At 40.9% G+C, this 21,772-nt stretch overlaps 1 protein-coding gene across 1 annotated transcript in view; it reads right to left on the bottom strand.

Annotated features, from left to right (window-relative positions):
• Positions 1-5,542: 5,542 nt before the first annotated feature.
• CCDC80 (coiled-coil domain containing 80) overlaps positions 5,543-21,772 on the bottom strand; it is a 162,703-nt gene continuing 146,473 nt past the window's right edge. Inside the window, exons 7-8 of the mRNA XM_075333554.1 lie at positions 11,788-11,868; positions 5,543-7,146 (exon numbers count right to left, since the gene is read on the bottom strand). Coding sequence (XP_075189669.1) covers positions 6,797-7,146; positions 11,788-11,868 — 431 coding nt within the window. The 3' untranslated portion in view covers positions 5,543-6,796. The remainder of the gene's footprint in view (positions 7,147-11,787; positions 11,869-21,772) is intronic.

Genomic DNA, 21,772 nt, shown 5'->3' with positions numbered 1-21,772 from the left:
CCAAACTATAGCACTTCTGTATTCTCTATGAGAGAACCTCTGTCATACTCTTCTGTCATTGGGTTCTCTACCCCAAACAAAAGGATCAGCCATTGAGATTAAACAGGCCGGATCCTTATCTCCCCCATCATGGTACCCTATATACATTAGACTGTAGGCCGATCCAATCCCATAAACATTGGTGGGTTGGGCCAACTGTAGCCTAATGTGGATGGGAGCCTTTACCTTTGACACACCCCAACCAAAAACACCCAGTTGTCAAAGGAATAACAATGAAAGGTAAAAGTTTGTTCTTTAATTCTACAATACTTTTTATAACTTTTATGTAAATTGTAAGGCAAAAATACTTGGTTAAAAATAATTGAAAACTTTATTGATTGTGCCAAGTCTTCATTGCACACTAATTCTTTACATTAAACCATATTTTTACAAATTGGCACTACAATGCAATATCTGAATTATTAGGTCATCATGAGTAATGGTTGTAGTAACACTTCATTCAAAAAATTGTCATAGATAAGCGTATTATATGTTAAATATCAATTAACAGCACATATCTCCTGATTTCTATAACTAGATGATTCTTTTCATCCACAGGCATAGTTTCGGGAACATTTACAGTACTTGCTTTGTGTTTTATTGCTGTCAAAGGGGGTGTCCGCGCAGGATAAACTTTGCTGATATAACCTATTAAGACATATTCTCTCTGACCCTGTCACCCAATGCAGCTCGGCCAGCTGCTGAGCAAGAGCGGATGTTATTGGTAAGAATATAATCTACAATGATGTTGGACTTCGTAAGTGGAATGACTGCTGTCAAAGAAAAGGAAAAACTATTCAACTGGTATTTTGGTATTGTCTATGTAGCTTCCCCATCTTCTAATTGGGGTTCCACTAGAGCAGGGGTCCCCAACCTGTAGCTTGGGACTCACATGTGGCTTTCATGACCATGATGTGTGGCTCACGGCTGTCTGACAGCTTAGTGTAATCGTATCAGGTGTAGAAATCGGCAATGAGGGGGACCCCAGATGGTAACATTTGTTAGTAGCCCCCCACAGAAGACTAGATATGGATGTCAATATACTGGGTGGGGGATATTGGATGATATTACAGTACGTTTGGTGCTTGAAGTTGGATGTAATAGTATGGTGAGTATGTTACAGAATGGGGATAAAATTGGCACCCCTGGATGTAATTATACTGCCCATAAGGCAAGGAGCACAAGGTCCCTGGGGACTTTTTGTGTGAAATTTGGCTATCTTTATACAATGCTCTGGGTGTCACTACGGAGGAGAACAAGCTGATTGGCTGAGTGGCTCACAACCATCTCTCAGAGCAAAATGTGCCTTGCAGCATCTCTCAGATCTGAATGTGGCTCTCTCAGTAAGAATGATTGGGGACCACTGCAGCTATTCAATACGAGAGGTTATGGGGTACTAATTTGATTTAAATGAGATTAACAGATCTACCATATGCTTTGTTAGATACGTCAACAAAACAATATTTACACTTTTTATTAAAACAAAACATTGGGGTCAGTGAGAATATAGCGGTGGTTGTAATACAAGGGATCCTATTGGATGCATGTGTTATAATGTGACACCCCGCTAAAAATAATAAGATCCATTTGAAATCTGTTTTGTTTACCCTTTTTTGGCAAATGAAGTATCATAATTACATAAGCTTTGTAGAGGTCTGGACTGCGGGTCTAAATTGAATTTAGGGCTCACGAGTTAGATGATAATTTTTTTAAGTGTCTATATATATTTAACCAGACCCTTATAGGTCTCACCCTAAAATTATCACAGCCATTTTTGCTTTATTGAGTGAAGTAATTTTGATAACTGTTTCATCAGCAGGAGATTGTCATAACGGACTAGTTAGTATTCCTGTTGCCATGTAATCTTGCATATTCTTGATCTCTTTATAGTCTTGTTCTGACCACTGATTGACAGCTTACTTTCTACACTGTGCATAGGCAGAAAGCTGCCAATCAGTGATGTCGACATGGTTATACAGAGCTCAGCATATGTGTAATGGGGATCTTAAAGAGTGTTCTGACATAACATGGGGTGTGAGAATTAAATTTCTACTGTATAGTAAAAAAACGTAGTGTCCTCCAATCTGCTATTACTGCTGTCGTATCTGAGGTTGAGAACTCATCATCATCTAAAAAGTGACTTCTGCATGGGGAGTGCTGTGGAAAGTCCGAACCATGTCTCTCCTGTTTGCAGGGCCGGTTTTATACAATGTGAGGCCTTGGTAAAAGTTTAAATGCTAACATATCGCACTATCACACTCAAACATTTACATTGCATTTACATGCAACCATAATTAATGCCAAAGCCGAAACCCGTTGGTTTCCTTTCCTTATGGACTGATGTAGTTTTTGTCCAATGTCTTGACAGTTTTAATGGAGAAATAAATATGAAGTTTTATGAAATACAGCTAGTCGGTCTGGTCCTTCCAGCGCTGGAGTTTGTTTGTTCTGTGTATTGTCTGCTTTGCAAAAGTGTCCATGCTGTGGATGTAGAACTGTGACCAGCATCCAGGAGGTGTTCTCATATACGATCGTGATATCAGTAGCACATTTGCATTTTGCATCAGGTGATGTGCTGCTGAGGACAATGATTTTTGCTCCTCCATAAACAATCCAATCACCCAATGAATGAGCATTTTGTTCATTCATTGGGCAATTGCCGATAGGTTTACACCTCTGAACTCTTATCTGTACATTTGGGATTTATTAATGGATGCTATATACACACACAGTATGTGGCACAAATACTGAATGGTACACACACATATGTATACACACATAGCACACACGCATGTATACAATGAGCACCTCTATACAGACCCATATAGATAAAGAGCCCATACCGTGTTTCCCCAAAAATAAGACCCACCCCGAAAATAAGCCCTAGCAGGAATTTTGAGAATTTTTGGCATAAGGCTTAAATATAAGACCTATCCTGAAAATAAGCCCTAGTTGCAGTTCAATAAAGAAATGTCAATAAAGAAATGTCCAATCAGCTAAATAAGTTACTGCAGGACACTTCATTATAGAAAGCGGACACCCCAAAAGAGCAGAAAGAAGACCTCGTAATCATACTAGACGCCGAATGGAAGGACCTTCAGTGGAACGCACACCCACACACATCAGATCGCACACTCACACACATCAGATCGCACACACAATCACACATCAGATTGCACACACACATTCACCACATCCGGCACTGCCGAATGCTTCTGGCTGGCAGGTGAACCTGGGACGCAGTGGAGTGGAGCGTGAGGACCAGCGGTGGAATGCATGGAGGACCTGGCGGTGGGACGCATCGATGCATTCCACCGCAGGTCTTCTATGCATTCCATCGCAGATCCTTGAGCATCACTGCACTGTGTCCCAGGATTCTCTGCCGGCCAGAAGCAATCAGTATTGCCGGATGTGGTAACTGTGTGTGTGCGATCTGATGTGTGTATGCACACACATACACATACAGGCACACACAAACACATTCACACATAGGCACACACACACAAACGCACCACCAATTCATCTCCTCTTCAGCTCTTCCGCAGTAACCAGGACTTGCGGGGACATCATGGACATATGACCAGTCACATGTTTATGATGTCACCAAAGGTCCCAAAGTCTCGCAGAGTACAAGACCTGTGGTGACAATGACATCATGGTCACATGATCGTGATGTCACCAAAGGTCCTCAAGCAGTCTCCATATCAGAAGCTACACTAATAATGCTATTTTCAGTTTAGCTCCTGCTATAGATGCAGAGGCCCCATAGGACCGTAAGCTCTGATCAATTGCCTAGTTTATCCCCTATCCAATGCCTCCCCTGCCTGGCTGATCTTTGCCACAGGGTAGACAACATCACCAACATCTGCTCTAGTCCATACCACATCAATGAAAAGACAGAGGAGTTGTGATTCAGACTTTCCACAATACTACCCATGATTGTGCAGCAGAGATAAAGATGGGGCATTGATCTGAGAAATGGGAGCAGCAGCAAAATAGCACACATTAGGTGCAGTGACCATGCATTAGAAATGTTATAACGTTCACCATTTCTTTTATTGATTCATATGTGTGCCTATAAATATGCTTTTCTAAAAGCTCCAAAATGTGATCAAGCAGAGAATACGAAATATCTCTCAAGCAATTGCATTTTTACTGAGAATTTTCTGGACAGTCTTTAGTAATTAGTCTAGAAAACCTTTTAAACATGCCGTTTTAACAGTTGTTGCTGGGTGAATGCCTGACATGCCTTAAAAAAGCCACATTTGAGATATATACACAAATGGATTGTCTAACTAGAACAAAACATTAAACAATTAAATATAATACTGCTGTAAAACGGATTTCGGCATAGTCTGCATTAACATGTGATGGGAGATCTATGTAGAATACAAGCTTTCTTAAAAAAAATCTAGAGCTTTATGCCTACTTAACAAAATATACATAAAAGTAGCCACATGAAGAATACATGAGCCTTTAACACTTGTGATTATTAAATTACAAAGAGGAATGATTTCACATAGGATGTCAAAGTGCTTAATGTCTAAAAGTGAATCGTCGGCTTGAGGCACAACATTCTGTGCTCATCAGCTTTTTACCATATCATTCTAGCATTAGGAGCTCCATTGTAGCCGATACAAAGCCCAAAATTCCACTACTGATGTTGTGATTGCTATAATGTATACTAAATAATCAACACAGGCTTTACAGTATATGTTGATTCATAAAATTTGATGCTCCAAGGTTAATATTTTACATCAACGTACACTTGAGATTATTTGGCACATGATAGGCCTTACTTATGCCAACTGATCAGACAATGGATCCTTAAATGTAGCTTGAACTACAAGAATGAATGATATTACTTAATAGATCAGTAATAACTTTTTTTGGTGCTAGTTTTTATAAATAGGCCATAATGTGTGGACGTATTTGTGGCAACATTAATATTCCTGAACATAATGCTCAAAGGAGAACTTCACTATTAGTCAAGTTGCGAAAAACGATCTTAGGGATTTCAACGACAGCATTCTCAGGATGTGGTGCACATGGCTATGAAAAAGGTTTTTTTTCTGGGAAAAAACTTTTACATGTAAAACATATAATACAAAGTAAATTTGTAAATTACACCTCATCAAAATCCTTTACCGCTGCATAGATTCTGATTTCCACATTATATAATCTTACCAAATTGCTTCTTATCCTGTCTCACATTTCATGTCATGTACAGGTGCATCTCAATAAATTAGAATATCATCAAAAAGTTAATTTATTTCAGTAATTCAATACAAAAAGGGAAATGCATATATTATATAGAGTCATCACACACATAGGGATCTATTTCCAGTGTTTATTTCTGTTAATGTTGATGATTATGGCTTACAGTCAATGAAAACCCAACAGAAATAAACACTTGAAATAGATCACTCTGTGAGTAATGACTCTATGTAATATATGCGTTTCCCTTTTTGTATTGAATTACTGAAATAAATTAACTTTTTGATGATATTCTAATTTATTGAGACGCACTTGTAGTGATAAGACAGTGCCAAATTTTGTAGGGACTTGTCCCTAAGACTATGGGAATTTTAATACCTAGATGTCAATTTATTTTGGATTAAGAGGAGAATATAGCAACTTATTTTCTGGAATAATTATTTCATAGGAAATACAAGGACTAGAAGAAAACATCAGGAAGTGTGATGGCTCCTCTTGAAAACGTACTATTACAGTTATTGAAATAATTTTCTGTAAACCAATGTGAAAATTGAGTCAATAAAGGAACAAAATACATTTGAATCAATAGATGTTGGAATGGTAATAAATACCATTACTGAATTTGCTAAAAAAATGTTCCTGTGCTGAAATAATCTTAATTAACTTATGACTAAGGACACTTCTGCTTTTAAAATTTAGGTCCGAAACGCGTAAAGTTTCACCTGTGTATTTTTGTACGGTGTGTTTCCAGGCACGACTATTTTAAAAGGACATTAATAAAGTTTTTTTTTATATTTTATTGGATTGGTGCAGAGCCCACTTCTTCCTTATCAAACCTTTTGCTTGAAATAATCTTATACCTGTACTCCTGCTAGGTGCTGCTGTGAGGTAAAACATTTCCCTGTCTGTTTACAAGTAATGTTTTACCTCACAAAGCAGCATCTGTGGTTCTGTGCTTTAATGTCTGTATACTTTCTTTTGCATCTTCCCCTGCCCACGAGATGTGGTATAATCAAACCATGTACGGTCAGACAAAGCCATTAAACAGTACATAGCAGGGATACATTTATAAGATTATCATATGTGGAACCTATTATTATTATTCTAAGATCTATTGATTAAAATGTGTTTTTTTTTTGTGGAACAAACTCTTTAAAGTAAACCAACAGATGAAATAGGGATACTTATTAAAAGTTGGTAAGTAAGTAAGGGGCCATGACATGCCTGTAGCTTGACATCACTACATGCGCATGGCTTATTTCATTGATACATTTATGAATGTATTATATAGTTTTTCCAATAAATACATAAGAGAAAAAAAGTGTCTCCACATGAAAATAAAGAAGTAACTGAAAAACCATATCCTTATTTTTGCCACAGGCAAACAAAAACGTATCATTACACAGCAGTTTTGGCTTAGTTCAATTTCTTAAAAAACACACGCAGAGAAATATATACTCCCACATAGCAATGGGAAAATGAGTGATGTTTACATATCTGAATTCTCACTGCCAATATTTTTTGGCAAATTATCATTTTATTAATCATGATATCTGTGATAATATCCCTCATGGTGTCGATAGTCATCCTGATAGCCCTCCTCATATCCTTCATGAGGGTAACCATGGTAACCATATCCGCCATACTCATCTTCAGGGCAGCGCATCCCTAGGGATTGTTGGATGGCCATTTCCTGTCTTCTGAGCTGCATGGAGTCTATTAAATCATACACAATGGCCATGGACCACATGGGTGAAGGATACCAAGATTTTACATTGCCATCTTTACCAACCAGGAGCATAGAGAAGTATTCTGGACTGATTTGAAAATAATTTCTAATGTCTTTCACTAAGTTGAAAGAAAGATCTTCCCTCTCAACGCTGGAGCTTCCTGCAACGACAAGGAGAAAATGTTCCATAAATGAAATGCTTCAGGCTGGTGAGCGCTCAGTGAGCCTCGTCCATTACATGCACTCTTGTATGTGAAGATCGGATTTGAGGTAAATGTTAATGTGACGTTGTGAGGTCTCATGTCGGGAAAATCATGGCGTGTTGCGTATGGAAAATTTGCAATTCTGGACAACACAAAACTGATTGTAAGCTAGTTGCTGTATAAACATGAGTGATGACGTCCGCCCATCGCCATGTGTCCTGCATGCACAAGCTCCATTCCTGACAATGGTGAAGTCATCTAATCTGCTTGCCACATGTTATACAGTGATAAGAAACACTAAGAACACCCTCTTTGAATTCTTTAGTTTTGTGTATTAGGACAAAGTGAAAAAACATCCAGTTTTTCTCATGAGTGTATATAGTGTATTCAGTGTACTGTTGATGACTACATAGATGAGGGTTATATACTATACTTTCTGTTTTAGCTTTTTACCATTTTTAAGATCTTTATATGCTGACCTTAAAGGGGTATTCCCATCTCCAAGACCCTACCCCAATATGTAGTAGGTGTAGTAGTAATAATAATAATAACAACAATAACATTAATTTTAGCAAATACTTCCAAATAGAAATGTAGTATAGCTCATCTGATTCACTATGTCCTTTACCTCATGTTCAGGGTATTGCAGGACCTTAGGTATCCACGGTTACGACCATGCATATAGTCAGTTAGGCTGGATTCACACAATGGTATGGTATCCAATGCAAGTGCAGCAGATGTGATATGCTAATGACCCTCGGCTCCCATTTTGCTGCCAGTGTGAGCCGAGTGTCCAACTGTGATCCGATCCTGTGATTGGATCACAGCTGCAAAGGAGAGGGAGGGACTAATCTCCCCATCTATCTCCTCCATTGTCAGCTGATGAGATTAACGCACTGCTCTAAGATATCATCCGAGTGCAGTCTGATGTTTCACTCCCACCCATAGACTTGTATGGGCGTGAGTGATACGGCTTTCGCTGACTATCACAGCATGCTAAGGTCCTGCAATGACCTGAACATGAGGTAAGCCACATAGTGAATCAGAAGAACTATACTACATTTCTAATTGGAGGTATTTGCCAACATTATTATTATTACACCTACAACATATTGGGATAGGATCTTAGAGATGGGAATACCTCTTTAAATTGAAACCTATCCTCACCACGTTATGTGGATGTGCTGCACAAGGATATATATATATAGCTGCCCTTTTAATTGCAAAAAAAATTAATGGGTGCCTGGGTTTAACAGACCCACAGTTTGCTCAAAAAACAGCCTGAGATGTGTGCAGCTCAGTAGAAACAAGCACACTGCTCCTACCTGAATTAGCACACAAAGCGGAGTATGGATCCAGTTGAATGTCTATGCATTCTATTGTAGCCACACTCCGCTCTGTGTGCACGCTCAGATAGGAGCTGTGCGCTCCGTCCTCCTGAGATGTGCACATCTTTTGAGCGATCAGAAAGGTCAGGACCCAGACCCCACCATTCTGTTTGCAATTAAAAGGTCACATATACTTTGCTGAACATCGAAATTGCAACACGAAGGTAAAGCAGTGAAATTATGAAAATCACTGTATCGATAGACATCTTAAGGATATGCAAATGATGAAGGAATGGAAAGAAAATTTTTAAAACCTCCTGATTTATTTAGTATTGAGTATGAGCACCAAGTTCAGAAATACATGCATTTATACCCCGGGGCATGCTATCAATTTTAAATGGATGTCTCCGGAATTGACTGCACTGAAGCATGCTAATCATCAAGATCCACTGCTGGCAGCTTCCTTTGTAATTTTTCACAAATTGTGTCCCAGATGTGCTCGACGGGAGTCAAGTCCAGAAATGCTGCAGTCCATGGTAGCACAGTTAGGCTACTCATGCTGCCCACAGTAGTACAAGCAACATACTGCGTAGTGTTGTCCTATTGAAAAACAGTTTTCTGGGAAACTGGAGAAATGGCTGTACTACTGGTTCCAAGATCAAATCAGGGTTACGTCGAGCTGTTAGTGTACCTAAAACGAATACTAGAGAGGCCCTCTACATTACATTATGCCATCTCCCACCATAATCACATGGGAGTAGGACTAACGTGATGGTCCATCAAAAAAACCTCTTCATGGTGTTGACCACATAGTCCAGAGCAATCTACTTCATCGTATCAGAAACAAAAGAGGGACTAATCGCTGAAGAGGACAGACCTCCATTTGGTTTTGCTCTGCACTCATGATAACCTTTGAGAGTGTTGGCATGAAGTCAAGGGGGCACCTGTAGTTATACATCTGGCGTATAGCCCTAGGTCATACAAACGCCTATATTATATGTTATAGACACTATTTGAACTCCTTTGGCTTGGTATATGATGTCCAAATTTACTAGTAGTACAGACTGAATGAATCATGTAACCAGTAGAATAGCCATTTCATCAAAATGTCACAGAAACCATTTTTTAACACCACAGGGCGCCAGGCCTTATGCGGATGTTGCTACTGTGAGCAGCCTGAGTGACCTAAATGTAATACCATGGCTTGACGTGACGCACCCCAGGGCTATGGGGTACTTGGCAGTATATTTACTAGGGCAGTTCACTGTGTGGCTGTTGCCCGGTCACGTAACCCTGGGGGTCGCTTGAAAGGGGCTATGTACATGGGAATAATAATAAAGTTTTTGACGTGACGCCATTTGTCGGTTGCGGCTATTTAGATGGAGCCACCACTGCACAGTTTCTCACTACTGGGGCTGATGTTAATGGCAGCCTGGATGTTGGGCCCTACGCAAGTAGGGCCAGGCCCCAGGGGATAGATGATGTTGTTGGATGCAGAAAGAAGGTAGGCCACACAAGTGTTTGCAGTATAACTGGTTTATTTACTCACAGCGTTGTTATGGCTGGCAACCCGATAAAGGCTGGTCCTCACCACTGGTCCCCTTAGTTCCAGTGCCGATGTAGTGACCTGGTGACTGTCTTCCCCTGCACCTGTCTCTGGTTGGTGGGTCCTCGTGGCTTGGAGAATCTGGGGGTCCCCTCCTGGTCATCTTTCAGCCTTAGTCCGTATGACAGGTAGCTTGAAACCTGTGGGGTCGGTTTCTCTGTTCCCCGGTTCTCCCGTTGCTACTATGTCCCAAACTTTACGGTCAGTGAGGTCCTGGATGGTCCCCTCACTGTGCAGATTTTATCAGGTCTGCTTGGAGCGTTTTCCAGAACTCGGGCTTTGTACCCTGTTGGTGCTATGGTTCTGGGAGTACTCCACTGTACTCCACCGCAACCACATGCCTGGGCCCACAGGTCACCGCTACACTCTCCCGTCAGTACAGTTACGTCCATCTCCTCTCACTTCCACTTACTGACTGTCTGACCCCTCCCCCTTGTTGTCGTCCAGTAGACTGGATTGGTTCCACCCCAAAGTGGCCATTCATTGGGTCCAACCATAGCCTGTCACCAGTCTTTGGGAACGGGAAAAACTGGGATTAAAATGAATGTTTTGGTGTTACTGGCACTGGTCTTCTGGGTCCCTGGGGGTAGGCCTTCCATCCTTGAAAGGATGCAGTTCCTTGTAGCTCCTGATGGCTTCAGGGGCGCTACAGAAGCATCTCCGGACTTGTCACCCATTGAGCACATCTCGGAGTGGGAGGTCATTGTTCGGCAATTGAAAATGGGGCTGCCAGCAGATCTTGATTGTTTGCACCCCCAACCATGTCAGACCATTCTTCAGATAACCATTATTAACTTCATTGATAACATACCAAGAGTGTGTGTGCATTTCTGTGCATAACAACTTGATACTGAATGAATCGAGACTTTTAAAGTTATGTTTCATCATTTGCATACAATTAACTTGTCTATATATCCTGTGATTATCATACTTCCATGATTTTTTCTTCTTGCTGTTGCAATTTCCCATCAAAGTTTTAATCCTTTCAATATAACGCAATCATCATATTATATAGCACCGTATACTTACAATGGCTTATTTTACCTTTCTACCCAGATAATTCTTCTCTTTTCTCTACTGTATGTAGAAACAGGAATTCTGTTGTCCCTTCATGAACCATTCCTGACCCAGCTGTTTCCTCACCCCCTGCAGGGACTTTGGCAGTGACTTATTACTCATGCAGGGAAAAGAGACTGATATCTACTATGTATGGTGACTTCACTATCCTTCATTGAGAAAGGTTGCGCCCATCTATTCTGGCTGGAAGCATACACATCACATAATTGTGGCCACATGACTGCCCTTTCCGGCTCTGACAAGGGAGAATCCTCACATCACAGAGTGTGTGGTATTTGGAGATTCACAAGTCTGCAGTCATATACAGTGACTGCAGACTTGTTATTTTAGACTGTACAACTCCTTTAATACAATCAGTAAATGTAACTTTGACTAGTTTCATAGTACCATGTATGTACACCTAGCGAAACAAGGACTGGCTGAGATTGCATGAAGTAGCAAAGTATGGACAAGAAGACGGACCGAAGAAGACAAAATCCCTTCAATCAATCCTGTTAGGAAATATTGTATAAGGGCTATAAGGGCTGATGCAAATATGCTTTTTTATTTACTATTTTCGCAAATACCAGCAAAGAAAATGGTTCTTACCGTTGATAGGGAAGAGCTCTAATACACCACCACCCTCCACACCAATGCCAACCATTTTCAAAATGGCCATGTGCCGTAAACCTTAAATGAAACAACAGTAGTTATTATATAGGTGGCTTATTAGCAAAGTTTAATACTTTAATAGCAGCAGCAAGTTGAATTTTATATGAAAACAGACAGACAACCAAATAATATTGCTATTCAAAAAAGCAAATAAATGGTTCAGGTGCTGTTTCACTGAATTTTCCTTACACACATACAAATGTACTGACATCTATCGATAAGGAAGCTATTATGACTACTGTAGTAAAAACTACCTATTTTTTAATATTCTAGAATCTTTAGGATATTTTAAGATATTATAAGGTTTTTGATGAATCTCATTGCCAAGATATGCCATTTCTTTATGATCAGTGATCACTGTGGGACTGACTGCTAAGGCCCCTCTGATTCTGAGAATGAAGTCATTACTTTAGTCAGTGATGTACATAGAAATCATAATTATTCATTTTTTTATTCATTTTTATGGGGCCCAGTTAGGACTTCTACTATTGCATAGAAATACATGCAGCTGACCCGCTCCTGTCAGCAGAGAAGCCAGCCGCGCCGGGTGATGCGTTCTGATACTCATGCGAGTTATACGCTCGTGTGAGTTCAGCCTAAGGCCCCCACACAGAATGATGCCTACACACCGAGCTCAGCTACATGAACTCACACACAACTCTGCAATGTTAACACACACAGCTCTGCTACATACACAACTTTTCTACATTAAAACACATGCATCAATATAAAACACACACTCACACACACACACACACAAATACACACTAACATTCTGGTAGCACTTTTAAGCAGGCTTTACACGCTGCGACATCGCTAGCAATTGCTAGCGATGTCGAGCGCGATAGCACCCGCCCCCGTCGTACGGCCGATATATGGGGATCGCTGCCGTAGCGAACATTATCGCTATGGCATCGTCACACGCACATACCTGCTCTGCGACGTTGCTCTGGCTGGCGAACCGCCTCCTTTCTAAGGGGGCAGTTCATGCAGCATCACAGCGACGTCACACGGCAGGCGTCCAATAGAAGCGGAGGGAAAATATCCCGCCCACCCCCTTCCTTCCGCATTGCTGGTGGAGGCAGGTAAGGAGATGTTTGTCGCTTCTGCGGTGTCACACATAGCAATGTGTGGTGCCGCAGGAACAACAAGCAACATTGCTAAAAAGCAGAAAACGATTTTTTATTTCAGGACGACCTCTCCGCGGCAAACGATTTTGCCCTCTTTTGCGATTGTTTCAGATCGCTCTTAAGTGTCACACACTGAGATATCGTTAATGTGCGTCACAAACAACGTGACCCCGACGATAATTAATTGACGATATCGTAGCGCGTAAAGCCCGCTTTAGTCTTTATACATGCAGAAATGGTGGAGGAAGGACCTAGCAGCTCCCTGCTCCACCGTCATAGTCTGCTGTATCTGTATTCTGAAGACACAGATGCAGCTGAAGTTGGGACATATCCCCGACCCTCTGGGAAGCAGGACAGGTCCTAAGGTTTAAAATACAGGGCTTTCACTTTTTTTTATATAGAAGGTGATGTATATTTTATTTTGTTGGTCTTATGCAGCAAAAATATATGAACCAAGAAAAAAACCCATCATTTTTTCATGACCTATGGTGAACAGTTATTAAAATAAAATATACTTTTATCTGTAATTTATTGACATTCCCACTTATCTGCCAATAGATGGAGATGTTGTGTTTCTGTATTATCAAACTATTTTACTGGTTGATTAATACATTGCAGAATGCAACAGGAAACACTAATTAATGGTATTCATAATATAACATATGAATGTCGTCTTGTTCTATCTTATAATTGTGATGTATTAAAAAATAATTTGCTTTTTAACTTGTCATTGTTGCTATATGAAATGCAGAGGTGGCAGTGTCACCCTGGACTTGGTGTTTGGGGGAACTCATAGCCCCCTCTGCAGGATGAGAAGACATCACCATTAGAAACGACACAATGTAAGGGGGGGAGGGGGCTGGGGGAGATTTTGCAGTGGATCCCATTATGCAAATTATGTTTTTAAAATGCCATAATGCTATAAGAGCTACAACAGTTACTTCATTATGTAATTTATTGCTCATATATCTTTATTGTTTTTTTTAGATACTAAATCAACAAAAGCATAATATGTAATAAACAAAAACAATACAATATTAGTACAATGAGTAAAGAAGAGTGGAGATATATGGAGGGGGGCATAGAGAAGAATGGTTGGGTACATTTTAATCCATGAATGTCTATTGTGGACAGATTTAAGGAAAGTATTATTTCTCACAGCGAAATTACATTCATTATGTCGTTTATAATATTTGCATTGTATAAAGTTCATAATGCACTGTATGGACTCTATATTGTTCACTCCTAGGCATTCATTCTCCCATACGGAGGAGCAGCAGCAGATTAGGACAGAGAATAGCTGTCATTTCATTTCCTCTAATGGGTTTGCTGCATTAGAGACAAAGCTTGCTTTTGTGGCAAATATTCATTTTGGAGTGTATCCTCCACACATAGTATAAACTGTACTCAAATCACGGTATGATGATGTGCATAAAGAGATGTGTAGATCTGAAGACCAATCATAGGCCTGGCAATGCCATGGTTGGGTTGGTGGACCTGTCTTTTTACCCCGTTCAAAGTAAATTTACTACCAGAATAGTACAGTGGTGCTTGAAAGTTTGTGAACAGTTCAGAACTTTCCATATTTGTACATAAATTTTGCCTAAAACCACATCAGTCCTAAAGGTAGATAAAGGTTACTAACTAAATCAAACAAGTGAGTCAAAAATATTAGGCTTTGCCAGTTAAAAAAAATGAATATAATGATCCAGAATCACAGGTCAATTCTCAAAAGTATGTGAACCTTGGCTCTCAGTATCTGGTGTTAAGGGTACTTTACACGCTGCGACATCGCTACCGATATATCGTCGGGGTCACGTCGTTAGTGACGCACATCCGGTGCCGGTAGCCACATCACAGCGTGTGACACCAAGGGGTGACGATCAACGATCGCAAAATCGTCCAAAAACGGTGATCGTTGACACGACGCTCCTTTCCATAATATCGTTGCTGCTGCAGGTACGATGTTGTTTGTCGTTTCTGCGGCAGCACACATCACTATGTGTGACACCGCAGGAATGACAAACATCTCCTTACCTGTGTCCACCGGCAATGAGGAAGGAAGGAGGTGGGCGGCATGTTACGTCCCGCTCATCTCTGCCCCTCCGCTTCTATTGGACGGCCGCTTAGTGACGTCGTGGTCACATCGCTGTGACGCCGAACGCACCTACCCCTTGAAGGAGGGATTGTTCGGCGGTTACAGCGATGTCGCTGCACAGGTATGTGCGTGTGACGCTGCCGTAGCGATATTGTTCGCTACGGCAGCGATCACCAAATGTCGCACATACGACGGGGGCAGGTGCTATCGTGCTCGACATCGCTAGCTATCGCTAGCGATGTCGTAGCGTGCAAAGCGGCCTTTACTTACTCGTGCAGCAATAACTGTATTTTAAATAGAACCTGGTCAGGTACAATATGCATCCAGAACCACGAGCAGTTCTGGGTGCATATTACTAATCCCTGCCTAATCGTCCCTGTATATAGTAGCATAGATAAAGGGATCTTTAGAAAAAGTATTTCTAAAGATTCTTTATAATATGCTAGTGAGGCCAGGGACTAGTCATGAGGGCGTTACTTCCCCAACTAGCCGCCTTCTTAACATGTTAGTGCACCCACAGGGGTGTGCTAACATGCTATGCAATGAAGCGTCTCCAGCAGTGATGCGTGTACTTCTGTCCGCGGTGAATGCTGAGCTGAATGCCGGGCACTTCCGGTCTGTAGTAACAGCACCTTGTTCACACTGAGTATTTGATGAGTTTTTTCCCTCAGAATTTGTAGCCAAAACCAGGAATAGAACAATCAGAGGAAAAGTAGAATAGAAACACCTGCACCAATTCTGAATTTTTTTTACCAGCTCCTGGTTTTGGCTTATAAATACTGAATTAAAAGACTCACCAAATGCTCAACGTGTGTATTTGGCCTAATAACACCAATTTTACTTTATGTACTACAAACAAGGAGGGCAGTTTAATCCCTTTGTGATCATTTTGCTCCTAAAAAAATCCCCCAAACTAAGGCTTATGTGTCACAGAATGAGTGCTTCATTGCTTGTGAGAAAGATAAGTCATAGACGATAATTTTTTCCTTTATCTTTTAATAAAAGACAAGAGTAATCTTCATATTCTAAACATTTAAATACAGTAGAACTGTATTTAAAGTGCATGCTGTGAAAAAAAAATATTTTGTGCACACTTTTTGGTTATAATAGTTCAATATTAGATACGTCACTCCAATAACGCTGTTGGTTACCACTGGTTACCACCAGCTTTCCTATGGGCCGCTAGGTAGGCCTCACTTGGACAATAGTAAAGACTGTGTTGGCATCAAAGAGCTCAAAAGGGGTTCAACACAGTCCTTGGAGACTTCCAAGTGTTATATATAACCTTCTCTGAGCAATTAGAGACTTTGCAGTACTGAGATTTACAGTAAATTTATTCAACACAAATCAATTTTTGTGGAAAAATTTGGTGGGTCTGGCAAATTTAAGTTTGAACAGATTCCTTAATGTCTAAAATATATATATACAGTGTATATATATATATATATATATATATATATAGAGTCCCAGACAGGAAGGTCTTTCGCTTATCCATGTTATGTAAATAAAAGCTTATAACCTGACTTTAAATTCATCAATTGGTTTTATAAATTACTCTTTTGAAAGCTGAAACCCTCCCAAATTTGGTTTAGGTTATGAAAATAAAGTTGTTGCAAAGCTGAAATATTGATCATTTAATGAACACAGAAAGGTCAGATTTTGGCAACACAAAAGTTTTAGATTTTGCTAGATCGGGCATTTATGAATGCAGCGATACCAAATGTGTGTATATTTTTTTAACCCTTTAATTTTCAATGGGGCGAAAGTTAAGGGGGGATTTGAACTTTTAGGGTTTTTTTTAATTTTTTTTTAATTTTTGTAAACTTTTTTTAAACTTTTTTTTATTTTACTAGTCCCTCTAGGGTGCTATAAGGTTCAGCAGTCTGATCGCTCACTTATTTCTCCCGATCAAAGCAGCACAGCTGAAATCGGGAGAAATGATCATGTCCTTTAACCATGTGAGCTACAGGAATTATCACATGACCCTTTGCTACTATGATAACCATCGGATCCACGTGATCATGTCACGTAACTTCCGGTGGAGGCCTGTGAGTATGTGATTACCGCGATCACCGTTAAAATGGCGCTGTCACATTTTGACAGCGCCATTTAAGGGGTTAACAGGTACGGGTGAATAACGATTGCATTCATAACTGCGAGGCACACATGTCAGCTGTACAAATAAGCAGACATGTGTGCGGATCCCCGCCTGCAGCCCTCAGCAGCAGATGGGGATTAACACTATGACCGTAGGGACGTAATATTACTGCTCAGGATCGTTAAGGGGTTAAGGACATATGAGTTTCCCCCCTTTCATTGTGTAGTAATGTATCCTATCCTGGTATATATGTCCCCCATTCCAGGAACATCCTCTGGCACAACTCTGGCACTAGGCGTCATCTTCTGAAGCCGGCAGCTGACTTCGACTTGTGACAGGCAGGGCATGACATCACCACCTTGCACCCCCAGTCACAGGTGCACTGACGTCAGCTGCAGCACTCTAATTAGATGTAAGTGTGATTTGCAGTGTAGGGACCCAACTAGTCTCTGTGCAGGAATACATTTCAGCTGAATGTATGTCCGAGGGTGCACATCCAGCTGAATCAGGCGTTGATGCCAGCACGTACCCTCCACCTTTGGGCCAGTTTGAGGTTGCAACCTCTGTGACAGTCATTGTTACTCCCCTGTATATATATATATATATATATATATATATATATATATATATATATATATATATATATATATTTATATATATATATATATATATATATATCAGTGCCTTGCAAGAGTATTCAGCCCCCTTGAATTTTTCAACCTTTTCCCACATTTCAGGCTTCAAACATGAAGATAAAAATTTTAATGTTATGGTGAAAAATCAACAACAAATGGGATACAATTGAGAAGTTGAACGAAATGTATTGCTTACTTTAAACTCTTGTAAAAAATAATAAACTGAAAATTGGGGCGTGCAATATTATTCAGCCCCTTTACTTTCAGTGCAGCAAACTCACTCCAGAAGTTCATTGAGGATCTCTGAATGACCCAATGTTGTCCTAAATGACTGATGATGATAAATATAAGCCACCTGTGTGTAATCTAATCTCCGTATAAATACACCTGCTCTGTGATAGTCTCAGTGTTCTGTTTAAAGCACAGAGAGCATCATGAAGACCAAGGAACACAACAGTCAGGTCTGTGATACTGTTGTGAAGTTTAAAGCCGGATTTGGTTACAAAAAGATTTCCACAACTTTAAACATCCCAAGAAGCACCGTGCAAGCGATCATATTGAAATGGAAAGAGTATCATACCACTGCAAATCTACCAAGACCCGGCCGTCCCTCATAAATTTCATCTCAAACAAGGAGAAGACTGATCAGAGATGCAGCCAAGAGGCCCATGATTACTCTAGATGAGCTGCAGAGATCTACAGCTGAGGTGGGAGGACCAGTCCATAAGACAACAATCAGTCATTCACTGCACAAATCTGGCCTTTATGGAAGAGTGGCAAGAAGAAAGCCATTTCTCAAAGATATCCATAAAAAGTGTCGTTTAAAGGTTGCCACAAACCACCTGGGAGACACACCAAACATGTGGAAGAAGGTGCTCTGGTCAGATGAAACCAAAATCAAACTTTTTGGGCACAATGCCAAACGATATGTAAAAGCAACACAGCTCATCACCCTGAACACAACATCCCCACTATGAAACATGGTGGTGGCAGCATTATGGTTTGTGACTGCTTTTCTTCAGCAGGGACAGGGAAGATGGTTAAAATTGATGGGAAGATGGATGGAGCCAAACACAGGACCATTCTTGAAGAAAACCTGTTGGAGTCTGTAGATCTGAGACTGGGACGGAGATTTGTCTTTGAACAAGACAATGATCTAAAACATAAAGCAAAATCTACAATGGAATGGTTCACAAATAGGTGTTAGAATGGCCAAGTCAAAGTCCGGGCCTGAATCCAATCAAGAATCTGTGGAAAGAGCTGAAAACTGCTGTTCACAAACACTCTCCATCCAACCTCACTCAGCTCCAGCTATTTGCAAAGGAAGAATGGGCAAGAATTTCAGTCTCTCGATGTGCAAAACTGATAGACACATACCCCAAGCGACTTGCAGCTGTAATCAAAGCAAAAGGTGGCGCTACAAAGTATTAACTTAAAGGGGACGAATAATATTGTACGCCCCAATTTTTAGTTTATTATATTTTATAAAAGTTTAAAATAAGCAATAAATTTCATTCAACTTCCCAATTGTGTCCCACTTGTTGTTGATTCTTCACCATAACATTACATATATATATACACACACACACACACACACACACGCACACACACACACACACACACACACACACACACACACACACACACACACACACACACTGCAAATATCAAATGTAACTATGTTATGAAATGTGGTGGAGAGTTTGTACATCGTTTGTATCAATGTTCTCTTTTTTCCCTTCGTTAAATACGGCCTGACATTTTTATGGGGTTCATGGATATATTGCTCAACATATGTGTGAACATATGCACAGCAGATAAAGGTGTTTATGTACGAGAAGCTAGAGCTGCCCTACAGACTTGCCTCCAGTAGGCTGTAACACAGTGATGAACTGTGCTATAACAGGGTCATAAATATGTTACAGATTCAGAAGCATCGGTAATAAAACGTGTTATCCAAATTACACAATTGCTTACTGATATCACAGTACAAAATGGCAAATTAAATTCTGCAGATTATTGCACAAGAACAAGCACAGAAATCTAGTCATTCTGCAATTTTGCAAGACTAATAGGGGCTTTTTAGATGGGTCTACCAACATCTTATAAAAATGTATAACTAATTGCACATGAACTATTGTTGGTTGCAATGAGTTACTATAGGTCCTGTTGTGGCGCAGATACCACTTGGTTACCTATGTTGCTTTATCACAAGGCAAATGTAATTTTTATGCCATTCTAATGCCTTAAAATGCAGAAATTATTGTTTGAAGGTAAACACAACATTTAATGGGGTATTGTTGAGTTTAGAAGTTATTCCCTAACCATAAAACATGGGATAATTTTCCGATCATTGCAGGTCCGACCACTGTATCCCCACTAATGATGAGCGAGCACTACCTTGGTCAGGTGCTCGGTACTCGTAATGATCAGGTTGGACGCTTGGACGGGCTCGACTCATGTACCGAATGTAATGGAAATCAATGGAAGACTTGAGCATTTTTCAGGAAGATCTTTCCATGATTGTTTCCCATTGACTTCTATTATACCTGATAAACAAGTTGAGTCTGTCCAAGCACGGCAGTGCTTACTCATCACTAACTCCCACTGATCCCAATCCCAAGAACTGTGTCTCCCAAGAGTCTCATGTGAATGGGGTACTGGTTGATCATGCATGCTGCCACTACATTCATGCTGGGGACAGCCGACAGCTGCACTTGGCTGGTGCTTACTACTTACCTAAGAATAGATGAAGCAGCAGAGCACATGATTGATCACCGCTCCCACTGGTAGGACTCCCGACGATCAGGAAGTTGCCCCCGTTCCAAAGGATAGAACATAACTTCCAACTTGAAACATCCCTTTAAAGCGTAACCGTCATTTTAATTTTTATTTCATAAATCTATAGTGCACATGAAAATAAGCCACTCTGTAATATATCTTATCAGAAAAATCTGCTTCTTTCTCTGCCAGAACTGATCAGTTATTATCAAAATTCTCAGATCTGAGGTAAAATCTGTATTCAGTGAAGAATTTCCCATTACTGAGATAGGAAATGGCAGTTGTTACTAAGGAGATTCTACGGACAGGAGTTAGCTCAGAGGTCTCAAACAGGCGGCCCGCATGCGGCCCCTGAGTCTGCTTGTTGCGGCCCGCAGACCCCGTGACGATTGCAGCCTGAAGACCCCGTGACAATCGCGGCTCTATGCTGAGGGTCGGCGCCGTGCAGAGGAGCTGTCAGCTCTATTCCAGTTGCTGCTGCTGTCTGCCAATCAGATGCAAGGAGGTGACGTCATACAGCGACGTCACTTTCTTGCATCTGATTGGCCGGCAGCAGCCATTGGTTCAGACACAGCTCCTCTGCGCCCCACCGCAAATGGATTCAAATGCAGTAAAGTTCCTGCTTGTGCCGACCCTCAGCATAGAGCTGCGATTGTCACAGGCCGCAACAAGCAGGTAAGGTACGTGCTCAAGATCAGGACCCGCTGTGTCCTGGACTGCGTCCTTAGGAGACCGCAGCTGCCCGTGCCCACGATCAGGGTTCAGGCCGCTGCAGTCTCCTTGCTGTGTTCTGCCTAGGGAGGACGCTTCCGACTCCGCAACATAAATTTACATGCTGTAGCCTCCGCAAGCCGCACCGCAGGTCCGTTTTCACTGCTGGTCGTACACGCACAGTGGGCATGTGGTTTTCAGAAATCCCATCCACTCTGCTTGTACTGTACATAGCAGGGATTTGGACGCAGCTGAAGCATGCAACATCCAAAACTCTGCAAATACTGATCGTGGGCACACATGAAAAGGAGGAAAGGTGAGGAATTTTTTTTTTTGCATATTACTAAAGGATGGACAGAATACTACAGAGCACAATACTACAGGGACGGGCACAATACTACAGGTATGGGCAGAATACTACAGGGATGGGCAGAATACTACAATGATGGCCACAATACTAGAGAGATGG

Source organism: Anomaloglossus baeobatrachus, chromosome 2, assembly GCF_048569485.1.
Source record: "Anomaloglossus baeobatrachus isolate aAnoBae1 chromosome 2, aAnoBae1.hap1, whole genome shotgun sequence".
NCBI lineage: Eukaryota > Metazoa > Chordata > Amphibia > Anura > Aromobatidae > Anomaloglossus > Anomaloglossus baeobatrachus.
This window is presented reverse-complemented; position numbering and strand designations above follow the sequence as displayed.